Source organism: Dasypus novemcinctus, chromosome 13, assembly GCF_030445035.2.
Source record: "Dasypus novemcinctus isolate mDasNov1 chromosome 13, mDasNov1.1.hap2, whole genome shotgun sequence".
Lineage (NCBI taxonomy): Eukaryota > Metazoa > Chordata > Mammalia > Cingulata > Dasypodidae > Dasypus > Dasypus novemcinctus.
The window spans coordinates 60,276,332-60,289,352 of NC_080685.1; the positions used below are offsets into that span (position 1 = coordinate 60,276,332).

Consider the following 13,021-nt stretch of genomic DNA (forward strand, 5'->3'; position numbering starts at 1 on the left):
GTTTTGACAGATTAGATTCTCTTTTTATGAAGACAATTTTCTCTGCAATAGTTCTCTGTTTTTAAAGAAAATGGTGATATTATATTTATATATATATGTATTCTTACCTAAAGAACATATATGCTTAATATATTCTATTAAAATAGTCACTTATGGGGCATTAGATAACCAGGGATTTTAGAAGATGGAGAGTTGAAAAATGGAGATGCCTCTTGAGAATAGACGTTATAAAACTGAATTTAAGACCATAATTATAAACTTAAACTAGGATATAATTCTTTCATATTATTGGAAAATACTTTCTTACTGAGGAATAATATATATTGAAAAAGCAGAAAAACGTATATAGCTCGATGAATTCTCACAAATTGAACATACCCATGAAACCAGCACCCTTATCAATTAACACTATTACCAGTACCTCAGAAGCCTCCTTTGTTCCAATTTATCACCCCACCACCATTCCAAAGGTAATGTAATCTATCTTGGGCCACCTCAGCTCCCTGGTCTGCTCTATCTCTTATTGTGTCTCCTCTGTGTCTCTTTTTGTTGTGTCATCTTGCTGTGCCAGCTCTCTGTGCAGGCCAGCATTCTGCATGGGCCAGCTCTCCACTTGGGCCAGCTTGCTGCATGGGCCAGCTTGCCTTAACTGGGAGACCCTGGGAATTGAAGCTGGACCTCCTATATGGCAGAGAGGAGCCCAATCGCTTGAGCCGTATCTGCTGTCCTAATTTAGTTTTAAAGCAAAGATTTGTTTTTAGAACATTTTTGAAGTTTCTTCCTAGAAAACTTATAAATTAGGTTATTTACTAATAAATGAAATTAATTCCCCTAAAATTAATTATGCCTTTTAGTTTTATGTATTTGGACTTAGTAGGAGCATTTTCCTTTTCTTAAATTTAAATTGGGGTCTTTAATATTCAGTATACTCTACTGCCTTTATAAACAACTAATGGAAAAATTATTTTATCAAATATGACAAAAGGTTAATATATTTGTAATGTAAAGAATTAGTGAAATTGAGAAGAGAACTTTAAGATCCTGGTAGCTGAGTGGGCTAAGAATAAGAAAAGATAAAAGATAATTCACAAAAAAGATAATTCACAAATAAAGAACTAAATGATAGAATGTTTAATCCTACTAGTAATCTACTAAATTCGAATCAAAGCTATTACATCAGCAAAAGGAATAGATAATGCTTAGTATTAATAAAGGTATAAAGAAACTGATAACCTTTTTTTTTTCAGGGTCTACTCTTTTTTTAATGTAATTTTTAATTTTTTTAAAAAAGATACTTAGATTACATAAATGTTACATAAAAAAATATAGGAGATTCCCATATTTCCCACTCCCAACCCCTCCCACATTTTTTTTCCCACATTGACAACATCCTTCATTAGGGTGGTACATTTGTTACAATTCATGAACACATTTTGGAGCATTGCCACTAAGTGTGGATTATGGTTTACATTGTAGTTTATACTCTCTCCTGCACAATTTTGAGAGTTATGACAAGATATATAATGGCTTGTTATCTGTCATTGTAATGTTATTCAGGACAATTTCCAAGTCCCAAAAATATCCCCATATTATACCTATTTTTCCCTCTTCTTCCCTTCAGAACCTCCAGTGGCTACTGCCTCCACTTCAGTGATAAAAGTTCTTCTATTGCTAGAATCACAATAAGTCTATACTAGAATACCAACCAGTAAGTCTACTCTAGTCCATCATTCATTCCCTAATCCTAAGGATTCTGTGATGGTGATGCCTACTCTACCTCTTAATTGAGAGGGGGCTTAAACCCCATGGGGAAGATGGATGGGACTGAATTGCCTGTAGTTGCAGACTCTCTCTGTTCCTTGGGATGGTCGTTGTTCATATCATCTCCTTGTTTGTTGTCCTGGGTGAGTCCAATGAACTTGAGAGTAGGTGTTGCAACTCTGTTGAGATTCAGGGCCCAGCTGGCACATTGACAGCCCAAAGTTTTAAGTCTGGATGTATATCTATCAACTCTAGCACTAACTATAGGTTCAAGTAGAGAGCAGTAGATCCATGTGTAGGGAAACCACAACTGAGTCCAACTTTGTCACCATGGGGAGCATAAATTCCCAAATAGGGCCCACTGGCAGGGTGTCATACTCTTGAGCTGTCTGCCCTGCCTATAGTATCTGGATGTCTCCCCTGTTTGAGGCAATATTTCCTTTGGCATTCAATGTTATCCTGCTGAGAGGTGTATAAGCGTAACCTCTGGAATGACCTCCTGTCTCACTTTGAAGTCTCTTAGCCATATAAACTCATTTGTCATTACCCTTTCCTCTTTTGGTCGATGTCTTTTTCCAGTTGCATGATATGCTCTTTTTTTTTTCCAAAGATTTATTTATTTATTTATCCCTCGCCCGCCCAGTTGTTTGTGCTCTGTGTCCATTCGCTTTGTGTTCTTCTGTGACTGCTTCTGTCCTTATCAGCGGCACTGGAAATCTGTTTCTTTTTGTTGCGTCATCTTGTTGTGTCAGCACTCTGTGTATGCAGCTCCATTCTTCGGCAGGCTGCACTTTCTTTTGCGCTAGGCGGCTCTCCTTACGGGGCGCACTCCTTGCGCGTTGGGCTTGCTTATGCGTAGGACACCCTTGTGTGGCAGGGCACTCCTTGTGCGCATCAGCACTGCACGTGGGCCAGTTCCACACGGGTCAAGGAGACCCGGGGTTTGAACAGCGAACCTCCCATGTAGTAGGCAGATGCCCTATCCATTGGGCCAAGTCCATTTCCCACATAAGCTCTTATATTATTGTAAATTAAAAAAAATCAATTTGAGGGAAGTGACTTGGCCCAGTGGTTAGGGCGTCCGTCTACCACATGGGAGGTCCGCGGTTCAAACCCCGGGCCTCTCTGACCCGTGTGGAGCTGGCCAACGGGCAGTGCTGATGCGCACAAGGAGTGCCCTGCCACGCAGGGGTGTCCTCCGCATAGGGAATCCCCACGCGCAAGGAGTGCGCCCCGTAAGGAGAGCCGCCCAGCATGAAAGAAAGTGCAGCCTGCCCAGGAATGGCACCGCACACACAGAGAGCTGAAACAACAAGATGACACAACAAGATGGTGCAACAAAAAGAAACACAGATTCCCATGCCGCTGACAACAACAGACGCAGACAAAGAAAAATACGCAGCAAATAGACATAGAGAACAGACAACTGGGGCGGGGCGGCGCGAAAGGGGAAATAAATAAATCTTTTTAAAAACCAATTTGATATTGGGCCTTAAGAGGTTCATATTTTTCACATTCTTTAGTCCAATTTTAATGCACTCTGGAGACCATGTTCTAGATAAAAATCCAAAGGACAAAAACTTGTACACAAAAATGTTTATTTCAGAGTTATTTGTAATAAAGAAAAATGAGACATAATATTGTATTGATTATCTGTTGCTGTATAACATATTACCACAATCTGGCCCCCATCAAATCTAAGCTGCTTAAAACCAAAACATATATTATTTCACACTTTTTGTGAGTCTGAAATTTGGAAGCAGCTTAACTAGGTGGTTCTGGCTCGGAGTCTCTTTAAATTGTAGTCAAGATGTTAGCTACAGCTGTAGTTATCTAAAGGCTTGACTTGGGCTAGAAGATCCACTTCTATTGTAGCTTACTCACATATAGGCAAGAGGCCACAGTTTCTTGCCACATGGATCTTTCCTTATGGTTGCTTGACAGTAGCAGCTGGCTTTGGCTAAAACAAATCCTTGAGAGAGAGAGAGCAATGCCTTTTATGACCTGATCTTAGAAGTCATATATGGTCACTTCTGCCACATTTGATTAGTTAAAATGAGTCACTAAGTCCTGCCTATATTCATGGAGAGAATTAAACTCTACATCTTAAAGGAAGGAGTATCAAAGAATTTGTGGATTTATTTTAGAATTTCCGCAGATGTCCAGCTGTTAAGAAAAGTAAGACACCAAATTGAAGTTACAGTGATTACTGAAAAAAGGAAAGTAACATTTAAAATATTTTAATGGTTTTGTTAGGATTTTGGGAATAGGAATGAGTTTTTCCCTCCTGTATTGCTGTTTCGTGACATCTGTTATGGAATAATTCCTCTATATTCATAGGAAAATATAATACGATTTGTAACATCAAGTTGTTTAGCATAAATAAATCATGATCTGTTTCTTTGAGTAATGATATAATTTAATGGTTTAATTATCTAAGGAAAAATGAAGTTATTGGATTATCAGTAACTGAAGGGTTTAGAGATGCCTTTTAGAGATGACAGTCATTTTTTGATTTTCATCAAGGGCAACATAAATCAGGGCATTTTCTTTACTAATCTTATCATATGGATATTCAGATGACTGCTGATGGTTGATTGTAGGTAAATTGGCAGGATGTGGAGCAGCAAATCAAAAGAGGTGCCTTTATCAAATCCAAGGAGCTCTCAAAGCAAGGATACTGTTCAAGGTATGATCTTTTAAAAACCTGAAATTAATCCTTTGTTTCGGTTGTTTATATTAAATTCTGTGCTAATCGATAAATGAAAATTATACATATGCTGTGATTTATTATAAGTGTATAATTTTAAAACTTCAAATTAAAAAAATATATATACAAGGGCCTCACCTTCAAAAGCATCCTGTGGTAGACCATTTTTTAAGAAGAATCCTTTTTTAATAAGAACCAGTATATATAAAATTAATTTTGTACAGTTTCTTAGAAATTCTGGCTTAATGTAAGAGAATGGTATAATATAGCTTATAATATAGTGATAGATCTGTGGTGCACAGATAACAAAACTAGTATCTCACCGAATTCTTTGTTTAATGAGAATTCATGTGGGATAATTTAGGACATAACTTTTTTTTGAAGGTGTATTGAAAAACTTGGGTACCTCTGAAGGAAGCTTATTGGACTTGTTAGGGATCTGGAAACCAAGTCATATTAGGAATGTTTGGAGAAGATGAAAATATTTATCCTGGAAAAGGAAAAACTCATGGGAAATAGGTGGTCTTACACTATTTGAAGGCTGTTATCTGAAAGACTAAATAGATTTTATCTTTGTTTCTACTGGTAGTTTGAAGTCTGGAGTAGTTTTCCTATCTTTTTCACATCATAATGTGAAATACAATAAAATATAAAATCTTAATATTTGTTCAGCTCATTGGGATACACTGAAGATGCTGCTTATTGTCAGAGATGCCTGAGAGAGAGTAAGTAGGTATCAGTCTAGGCACCCTAAGGACCAAAGGCATAATTGTCTAATGAACTCTAAACCGTATGTTTGGAAGCTAGATTTTATAAGATAACTGTTAAGGAGAAGCAGCATATTTTGGCTCAATGTGCGTAAAGCACGTGCTGAGAAATAGTTCTGCCTAATAAAGTGGTTCTTAAACTTTTGAGTACATTTGAATCACTTGGAGAGCATATTAAATGCAGATGCTGAGGATTACTTCAGAAGTTCTGATTCAGTAAATATCAATTTTCACAGCACATACAGCCACATCGTGGGATGCACTTTCTCAGACCAAGGCTGCTGTAAGTAGTTATATTTCTTGTTTTATTTATGTTTTAAAATTTATTTTCTGTTGTGATTGAATAGATTAAAACTTTGCCCCATAGTTCATTTTTTATAGGAAAACATAGTTAAATGTTTTGGTAAGAAGTTTAGTTTATTACAAAATGAATGTAAATGACAGCTATTAAATAGTAAAGGAATAATGAAGACACTACTTTAGGAATCAGGAGTACTAGCACTGTTTATGAAATAGCAAAATAATTTGTGCTATTTTTTCAACTTTAATAAAATTGTTCATTTTGTATGTTGAAATGGAGATCCAAAATAGACAATAAATTTGCGAAAGTTGGGCTAAGTCTATGTAGAACATTCAGAGTAAGGGAGGTAACAAAAGGAACATCTTGTCTTTGAATGATTTGTGAGTTAGCTACTTTTTTTGTGTGGCAGTAGGAGACCGTTTTCTCTCAGTAATACAGAAGAATGCCTATGGGTGACCTGTTCACGTTTGTGTTCTCCCCAATCTTGTCTTGTCTTTTTCATTTACTCTCTGGGCGAATACCTCTTCTAATATGTGGAATTTTTGGTTTCTTTTGTATCTTTTGGGTGTTTTCTGAAGAATTTTTAAGGATGATAGTGGTTTTTAATATAAGTGGGGGAAAGCCTGATACAGAACTGTTAGTATATAAAGTATTATTCCAATTTTGTGGGTATATTGCACTACAAATATCTAAAAGAAGATTAATAAAAATTTACAGTAGTTATCTCTCTCTGGTGGAGTTTTGATGATTATTTTATTTTGCATAGTTTTTCTGTGTTTTCTAAATTTTCTCAAGTAAGAAGGGAAATGCTTTAAAAATCTTTGAGAATATTGGTGGTTATATATGGAGTATGTATGAAACTGTATTTCTACCTTGTGAATTTGTCCAAATTATGAAAATGATTTTATAGTTGTAAGATTTTAAAAAGTTGTAGCTGTTTAATGTTTTAAACTTTAACTGAATCACTCTTTCCTTATTCTTGCATGTAGAATACATAAGATATATATATAGGTTATACAATATGTAATTTCAGATAATTTACTGCTTTAAAAAACTCAACAATTATTAAGTCAACATGACAAATAGAAACTCATTTTCTTTAGAATCTTTTTTATTTTCTTGTCCAAATTTGGAAGGCATTGTGCCAGCTGTTAAAGCTGAAATAATAAATAATGAATAAGGCTAATATTGCAAGAAAGGCTTCCAGAATTTTTTTCTACTCTGGAGAAAGGTATTGGCATATCTTTAAAACATAAGTTTTAAATAATTATGAAATTGGTGGTTAGATTATTTAATAGAATTAACTTAGAGTATTATGATGGTGTTTAAACTTTAGCTGAGACACATCGAAAACAGATTAGAAGTAGCCCCTACAAGCACAGCTGTGTTTGATCCTGTCATGGATACCAAGAAGACTTCTGCAAATGCAAGCCGAAAAATAAGTAGAAAAGGTATGTATAAAGTTATTGCTTCCAAAGATACAAAAATACTAAAAAAATTTTTTTTGCTGTTTTATTCAGTTTAATTTGTTCTATTTTTAAAAATTTATTCTTGTAGTCAAGTATATTTTCTTGCTTTTTTGTCAGAGACTATATCTTGTCAGTACCTAATTTGTTTTTCCTTTGGTAGTGAATAGTTATGAATTAGCCTTATAGTCAGTGATTGTAAATGGTATTTTCATACTTTTAATCAGGGACTTAAGCACCACTGCATCACCTTTGACAGTGAGTTTTCATTTGCTTTCAGTAATGGAAATTTGATTCTGAGCATTTGGGGTTATGTATGTATGTCTTTTTCTTTTTTAAAAATTTGCAGATATATCACTTTAATTTAGTTGACTTAATATACAAATAAGAGTTGTATTTTTATTGGGATTTAAAATTGTAAATAGAGTATCATTTTGTACATACTATCATAAGTTAATACAGTGCAGATATTTCCTTTGGTTGCCTTTCATGTTTTTTGTTCTGTAGTTTCTTAATTGGTGTGGCCTAAAGCCTGCCTAAATTCTGATTTTTAAACCTGTGTGTCTTTTGGGCTTTATCTGATACTTCTCTCTTAAGTGAGTGAGAACCATTAATAAAAAGGAATTCTGTATGTATAATTTTATTTTGCATTCAGTTTGTTAGGAATATAGTCTTTCTCTATAGATTGAGTTAGTAGTAATTTGACTTTAATGTTTGCCATCTACTTATGTAATATTCAATATGCCAGAAATAAAAGTTTAGTTATTTTCTTAGATACTAGCCAAACCCATAGATAGTTGCATTTTATGTTGTATATTCTCACAGATTACCTTTTCCTTCAGATGGGAGATACCTTGATGATTCTTGGCTTAATGTTTCAACTTCCAAATCTTCTAAGTCACGAAAAGAGAAATCCCGTAGTCCTCTCAGAGCTACCACCCTGGAGAGTAATGTGAAGAAAAATAATCGCGTGGAATTTCGTGAACCCTTGGTTTCTTATAGGTTAGTGTTGAAAATTATTTACAACAAGAATATAATTTTTTTCTGAGTTTTTCATAGCACTTTGGCTGAGTTGTTACCTTTTTCATTCTCTACGAAAGAGAGCAAAAATCTTTCGTATTATGAAATACTGACTTATGCTACTCTTTTACAGATTGAGGTTTTTTTGTTTTGTTTTGTTTTTTAAAGAAATAGTAATATTTGCCCTAGGCTACCTCCATTGCAATAAATACATATCGTAGGACAAATTATTCAGTCTCTGGAAGTGTAGTTTTCTTTTCCCTAATATCTTAGATTGGGTGTTCTGCATAATGAACTTTGTATATTTTGTTTTCTATTTTTAGTTACCTAAGATTTCTTTCTTCTTGTGAGAATATAAGTTGCTTTATTGCTTTGCTTTGTTGCCAACAACTCTTACCAGTAGCTTACTTAGTTGAATGTTTGAGATTGATGTATGATTTTTTTGTTTGATAGCATGGAAAATAAGTGCTTTGCATTTTTAACTGATAGTTTATGATATTCAACTGATAAAAGTATAAAATTTTGTAATTTGTTTGAGGAACAATTTACTAATGATCTAAATGTGTTCATGCTCTGAGTATGGCATTTAGTAATGTGTAGTAATCACTGGACTTTATATATCTTTGTTTCCTTTATAAACATTTTTCATGTTTTAAGTGATCAATAAATTATGATGGCACTTCATAGTACTATGAAAATGTATATTTAAATTTGAGATGAAGAATTTGAGATGTGGAGGTATAGTATGAGTTCAATTTTTTAAATGTTGCATTTGATGCAATTTGAAATATTTAATGAAAATATTTGTAGGCATTTGAAAATTTAGGTAGAAATGTGTATTGAAAGTTTAAGACTAGAGATATACATTTGGAAGTTGTCACCAGTATTGAAGCAATAAAAATGATGAAAAAAATAAGTGTAGATGGCCAGGGACTTAATCTGGATAAAAGTTCATAGTTCAGAAAAAGGAGAAATGAAGAATTTGAAGAATAATCAGAGTTTAGAATCTCTAGCCACTTGCCTGGAAACATAGTCACTACCAGAATTCAAACTGAATTACTTACTCGTTTTGTACATTCTAATGTTCTACCTGCAAAAAATATCACTTGATATTTAAAATTGTATGAATTATATATTTTTTAAGAAAAAAAATATCTATAAGACAGCTGTGAATGAATGGCTTTCTCCACCTGGCATACTCCAGTCATCACTTAAAATGCATCTATTTATCACCTTGTATATAAAATATTGCCAGATCTGTTCCCACCCATACTCTAAAACTGTCACCTAGTTAGTCCTTCTTCTATGCTTCCATAATACCATATGAATTTCTCTATTATAGCATTTTCACATTTCATTTTCATATTTTGATTGCATATCTACCTATTACGCTAGTTTATGTAAGGGCATGAATCTATCTTATTCTCAAAGTACTAGCTTAATATGTTGCATTTACTAAATATTCAATAAATATTTTTTCCCAACATTTTATTATGAACATTTTCAAATCTACAGAAAAATTGAAGGAATTATAAAGCAAACACACTTATATGCATTCAACGAAAGAATGAATGAATGAAAGACTGTGAAGTTACATTTTTTTAAAATCAATTGTCCTTCACTTTTTAAGATTGAGGCATAATATGTAAATGGCATTTTATGCTTTATTTTATTCTCTATGTGTGCTAATTTAAGACCCAAATTATTTTAACTGAATTGTTGTGGTCTGGTCAGTCTAGTTAGTGAAAATGATTCTCATTTATTCTTAATGATTTGGTTCTCAGCACCCACCTTGTTCAATAATCAGCCACTCAGAGCAGGACCCCTAGCCCTTCTTGAGTCATGGATCCCAATGAGAATCAGATCTAAGCTCTAGACTATCTCCTTGGAAAAATAGTAATACATACTCATACACTCACAGTAGACATAGTTACCATGTTATGCTGTAATAAAATCATGGCTTTAAGAATTTTTGTGGCTTTATGCTTTTACTTGATGTGGTCTGGATCATTGCTGTCCAGTAGAAATATAATATAAACAATCAATGTGAGCCACATACATGATTTAAACATTTTTGGTAGTCACATTAAAAGAAGTAGTAGAAAATAGGTGCAATTAATTTTAATTATATATTTTATTTACCTCATTATATCCTAACTATCATTTAAATGTATAAAATTTATTAATAAGGTATTTTACATTTTTTAAAAACCCTAAGTCTTTGAAATTTGATGTATAACTTATATTAGAATACCTTTCAATTTGGACTAGCTGTATTTCAAGTGCTCGACAGCTACGTGTGGTTGGTAGCTACCATTTCAGAAAGTGCAGATCCAGATTGTTGTTATATCCGCTTTTATAATTTTGTTGGTTTTCATTATTTATCTGCTCTCCTTATTGACAAAGCTTATTTGTTTTCATTAATCTCCCTTTTAATAAACTGATTGTTCCTAAAATAAAGCTTATTAGAATTATGTGTAAGATAGGAGGAAAAAAAAGATTCTGAAGGAAGGTTTTTGCTAGTGTTTTTATAGAAAATATGAACTTTTTTTAATAGAGAATAGAAAATATGAACTTTGTAATATGTACTTTGGGTGTGTCCATGCTTCTTTGCTTAATCTTGAGTTTCTGGATATGCTTCATATATTTAAAGCTGCCAAAAAGTGCTCTGTGGTTAAGAGAGGTTTAACTTTACCATCCACATTTATTTGGAGGAATAATTTCTACCCCTAACTTGTTAATTTGGTACATTATTTAGAAGTTACTTGTATGAAACGCCAGTGTTTGAGAACTTTTTTCCTAGTACTTAATATTTCATAGAGAAGTAGAATATACATTTTGGTAATAGGTGTCAACTGAATATCCAAAGTCTTATTTCTAGAATTTTGTGTATTATTTTATAATATGCTGACTATTTAGAGTATTTGCCATCCAACTTGACAGAGCATTGAACATTGATTCTTAGTATTAGTCATGATTATCTTTTTTTTTTTTACCTACTGGAATTTCTAGGTATCTAATATCCATGGGTTTTTATTTTTTTTAATTTTTTTCGGGTTTCTAATATTAGCTTAGAGTTCTCTAGTTTATGTGACTGATTTCAGTTTGACTGGTTTTTGTACTCTCTTTATTCAAAACAAGTTATAATTTTTTTTTAAAATAGGGAAATCCAAGGCACATCTTCTAATTTAAGTCCCAGCCATCTGGAATCAAAGCATATATATTGTATGGATACTAATGGAGTTGAAGAAAAGGCTCAGAGTAGGGAACGAATGATATGCAATCAAGAAGAACGGACTATACGTTGCTGTGATTTTGAGAGCTCCCAATCATCTATCATAAATGATACACTTGTTAGGTTTTTAAATGATAGACCAGCAATTGATGCATTGCAGAATTCTGAATGCTTGATTAAGATGGGCACTCCTATGAGAACTGAAGAAGAAATGCCTAATAGAGCAAAAGGAAATGAGAACAATTTAAAGGCTTTAATGAATAACATGAGCCATGATGTTGATCCAAAAGTGTTACGGCTAGCTGACTCTTCTCCATCCTCTACTAGTACTGCCAATTCCCAAAGATTAGATATTTTAAAGCGGCGTCAACATGATGTCAAACTGGAAAAACTAAAGGAACGAATTAGGAAACAATGGGAACACTCAGAAGAAACAAATGACCGGAGCCAGAATCTGGGTCATATTGACCATCCTGTGATGATTGTCAATGTTGACAGCTCAGTGACAGCAAAAGTCAGAAAAGTGGCAACAGCACCACCTGCTCCAACATATAAAGGTTTGTAATCAATCTTTGTATCTCTCTCTCTCTACTTCCCTCCTTTCTCCCCTGTCTCTCTAGGCTGTATTTGAAATGAGATGTCCATCTTTAGAACAGGGTATGATTTTCAAATCAACTACATAAGAAATTACTTCAGGGATCATGTGAAAAAAATGTAGATTCCTAGATATTCAGCTGGACCTAAATCAGAATTTTGAGGGGTATTTTTATTTTTTTAAGATTTTTTTTTTTTTCAGTTTAGTTTTCCTCACCCCCTTGTTTGCATTTGCTTTGTCTCTTTGTTGTGTGCTGGACTTCTTTTTCTAGAAGGAACCGTGAACTGAACCTGGGACCTCCTGTGTGGGAGGGAGGCACCTAATCACTTGAACCACCTGTACTCCTTGCTTTATTGTCTCTCTCATTATGTTTTCCTCTGTGTGTCTCTTGTTGCGTTGTCTTGTATCAACTCACTGTGCCAGCCTATTGCATCAGCTTGCCATCTTGCTTGTCTTCTCTAGGAGGCACGAGGAACCAAACCTGGACCTCCCATGTGGTAGGCCATATCTGCTTCCCTCTGGGGAGGTTTAGAGATTAGAAATTCCAGAAATGGAATTTTTAATAAGTCCCCCCGGGGATTCTCTTAAATTTTGAGATTCACTATATGAACATTTAGTAAGAGGAACAAAAGAGAAAGTAAGAATTATTACCATTTTCAGAGAAGTTCTTTAAAGAATATTATCCTTCTTCTGACACTATATTTGGATTGTTAATAGGAATTCTTTCAAGAATAATATTTTTTAAATAATTTAATTAATTATATTGAATATTTTGCATACAGAATATTTTGACACTGACATTTTGACCCTCTTTTAACCTTAGAGTTTTGACCGTAAGAATTTTTCCCCCATGAAGATCACACATATTTAAATCATACTTATTATACTAATATTGATAAATTTTTATTGAGAAAATGCTTTTCAGAGTTAAGGTGTGTGTGTGTGTGTGTATGTGTGTGTGTGTGTGTTTTAAGCCAATTCAAGTTTATATATATATGGCGATTTTAAGGATTTTATAGGTTTTCTATTTTCATTTTTATGTTCCTGGAATTATTTCAAAGGATAATTCATGTAAAGTTTTCAGTAAAGAGTAGATTGTCAGTTTTAGTCCATGTTAGACTTTAGTATTAAAATTTCTGCCATTGTAGCTTTTCTTTTGTGGACAT

The 13,021-nt window shown here is 33.7% G+C and overlaps 1 protein-coding gene across 4 annotated transcripts in view; it reads left to right on the forward strand.

The window, feature by feature from the left end:
• The window catches only part of CEP350 (centrosomal protein 350), a 188,895-nt gene that overhangs the window by 25,141 nt on the left and 150,733 nt on the right, over positions 1-13,021 (forward strand). For all 4 annotated transcript variants that reach the window (XM_058274814.2, XM_058274815.2, XM_058274816.2 and 1 more), the window contains exons 2-6: positions 4,365-4,450; positions 5,475-5,521; positions 6,876-6,990; positions 7,848-8,007; positions 11,189-11,817. In XM_058274814.2, coding sequence (XP_058130797.1) covers positions 4,378-4,450; positions 5,475-5,521; positions 6,876-6,990; positions 7,848-8,007; positions 11,189-11,817 — 1,024 coding nt within the window. In that variant the 5' untranslated portion in view covers positions 4,365-4,377. The remainder of the gene's footprint in view (positions 1-4,364; positions 4,451-5,474; positions 5,522-6,875; positions 6,991-7,847; positions 8,008-11,188; positions 11,818-13,021) is intronic.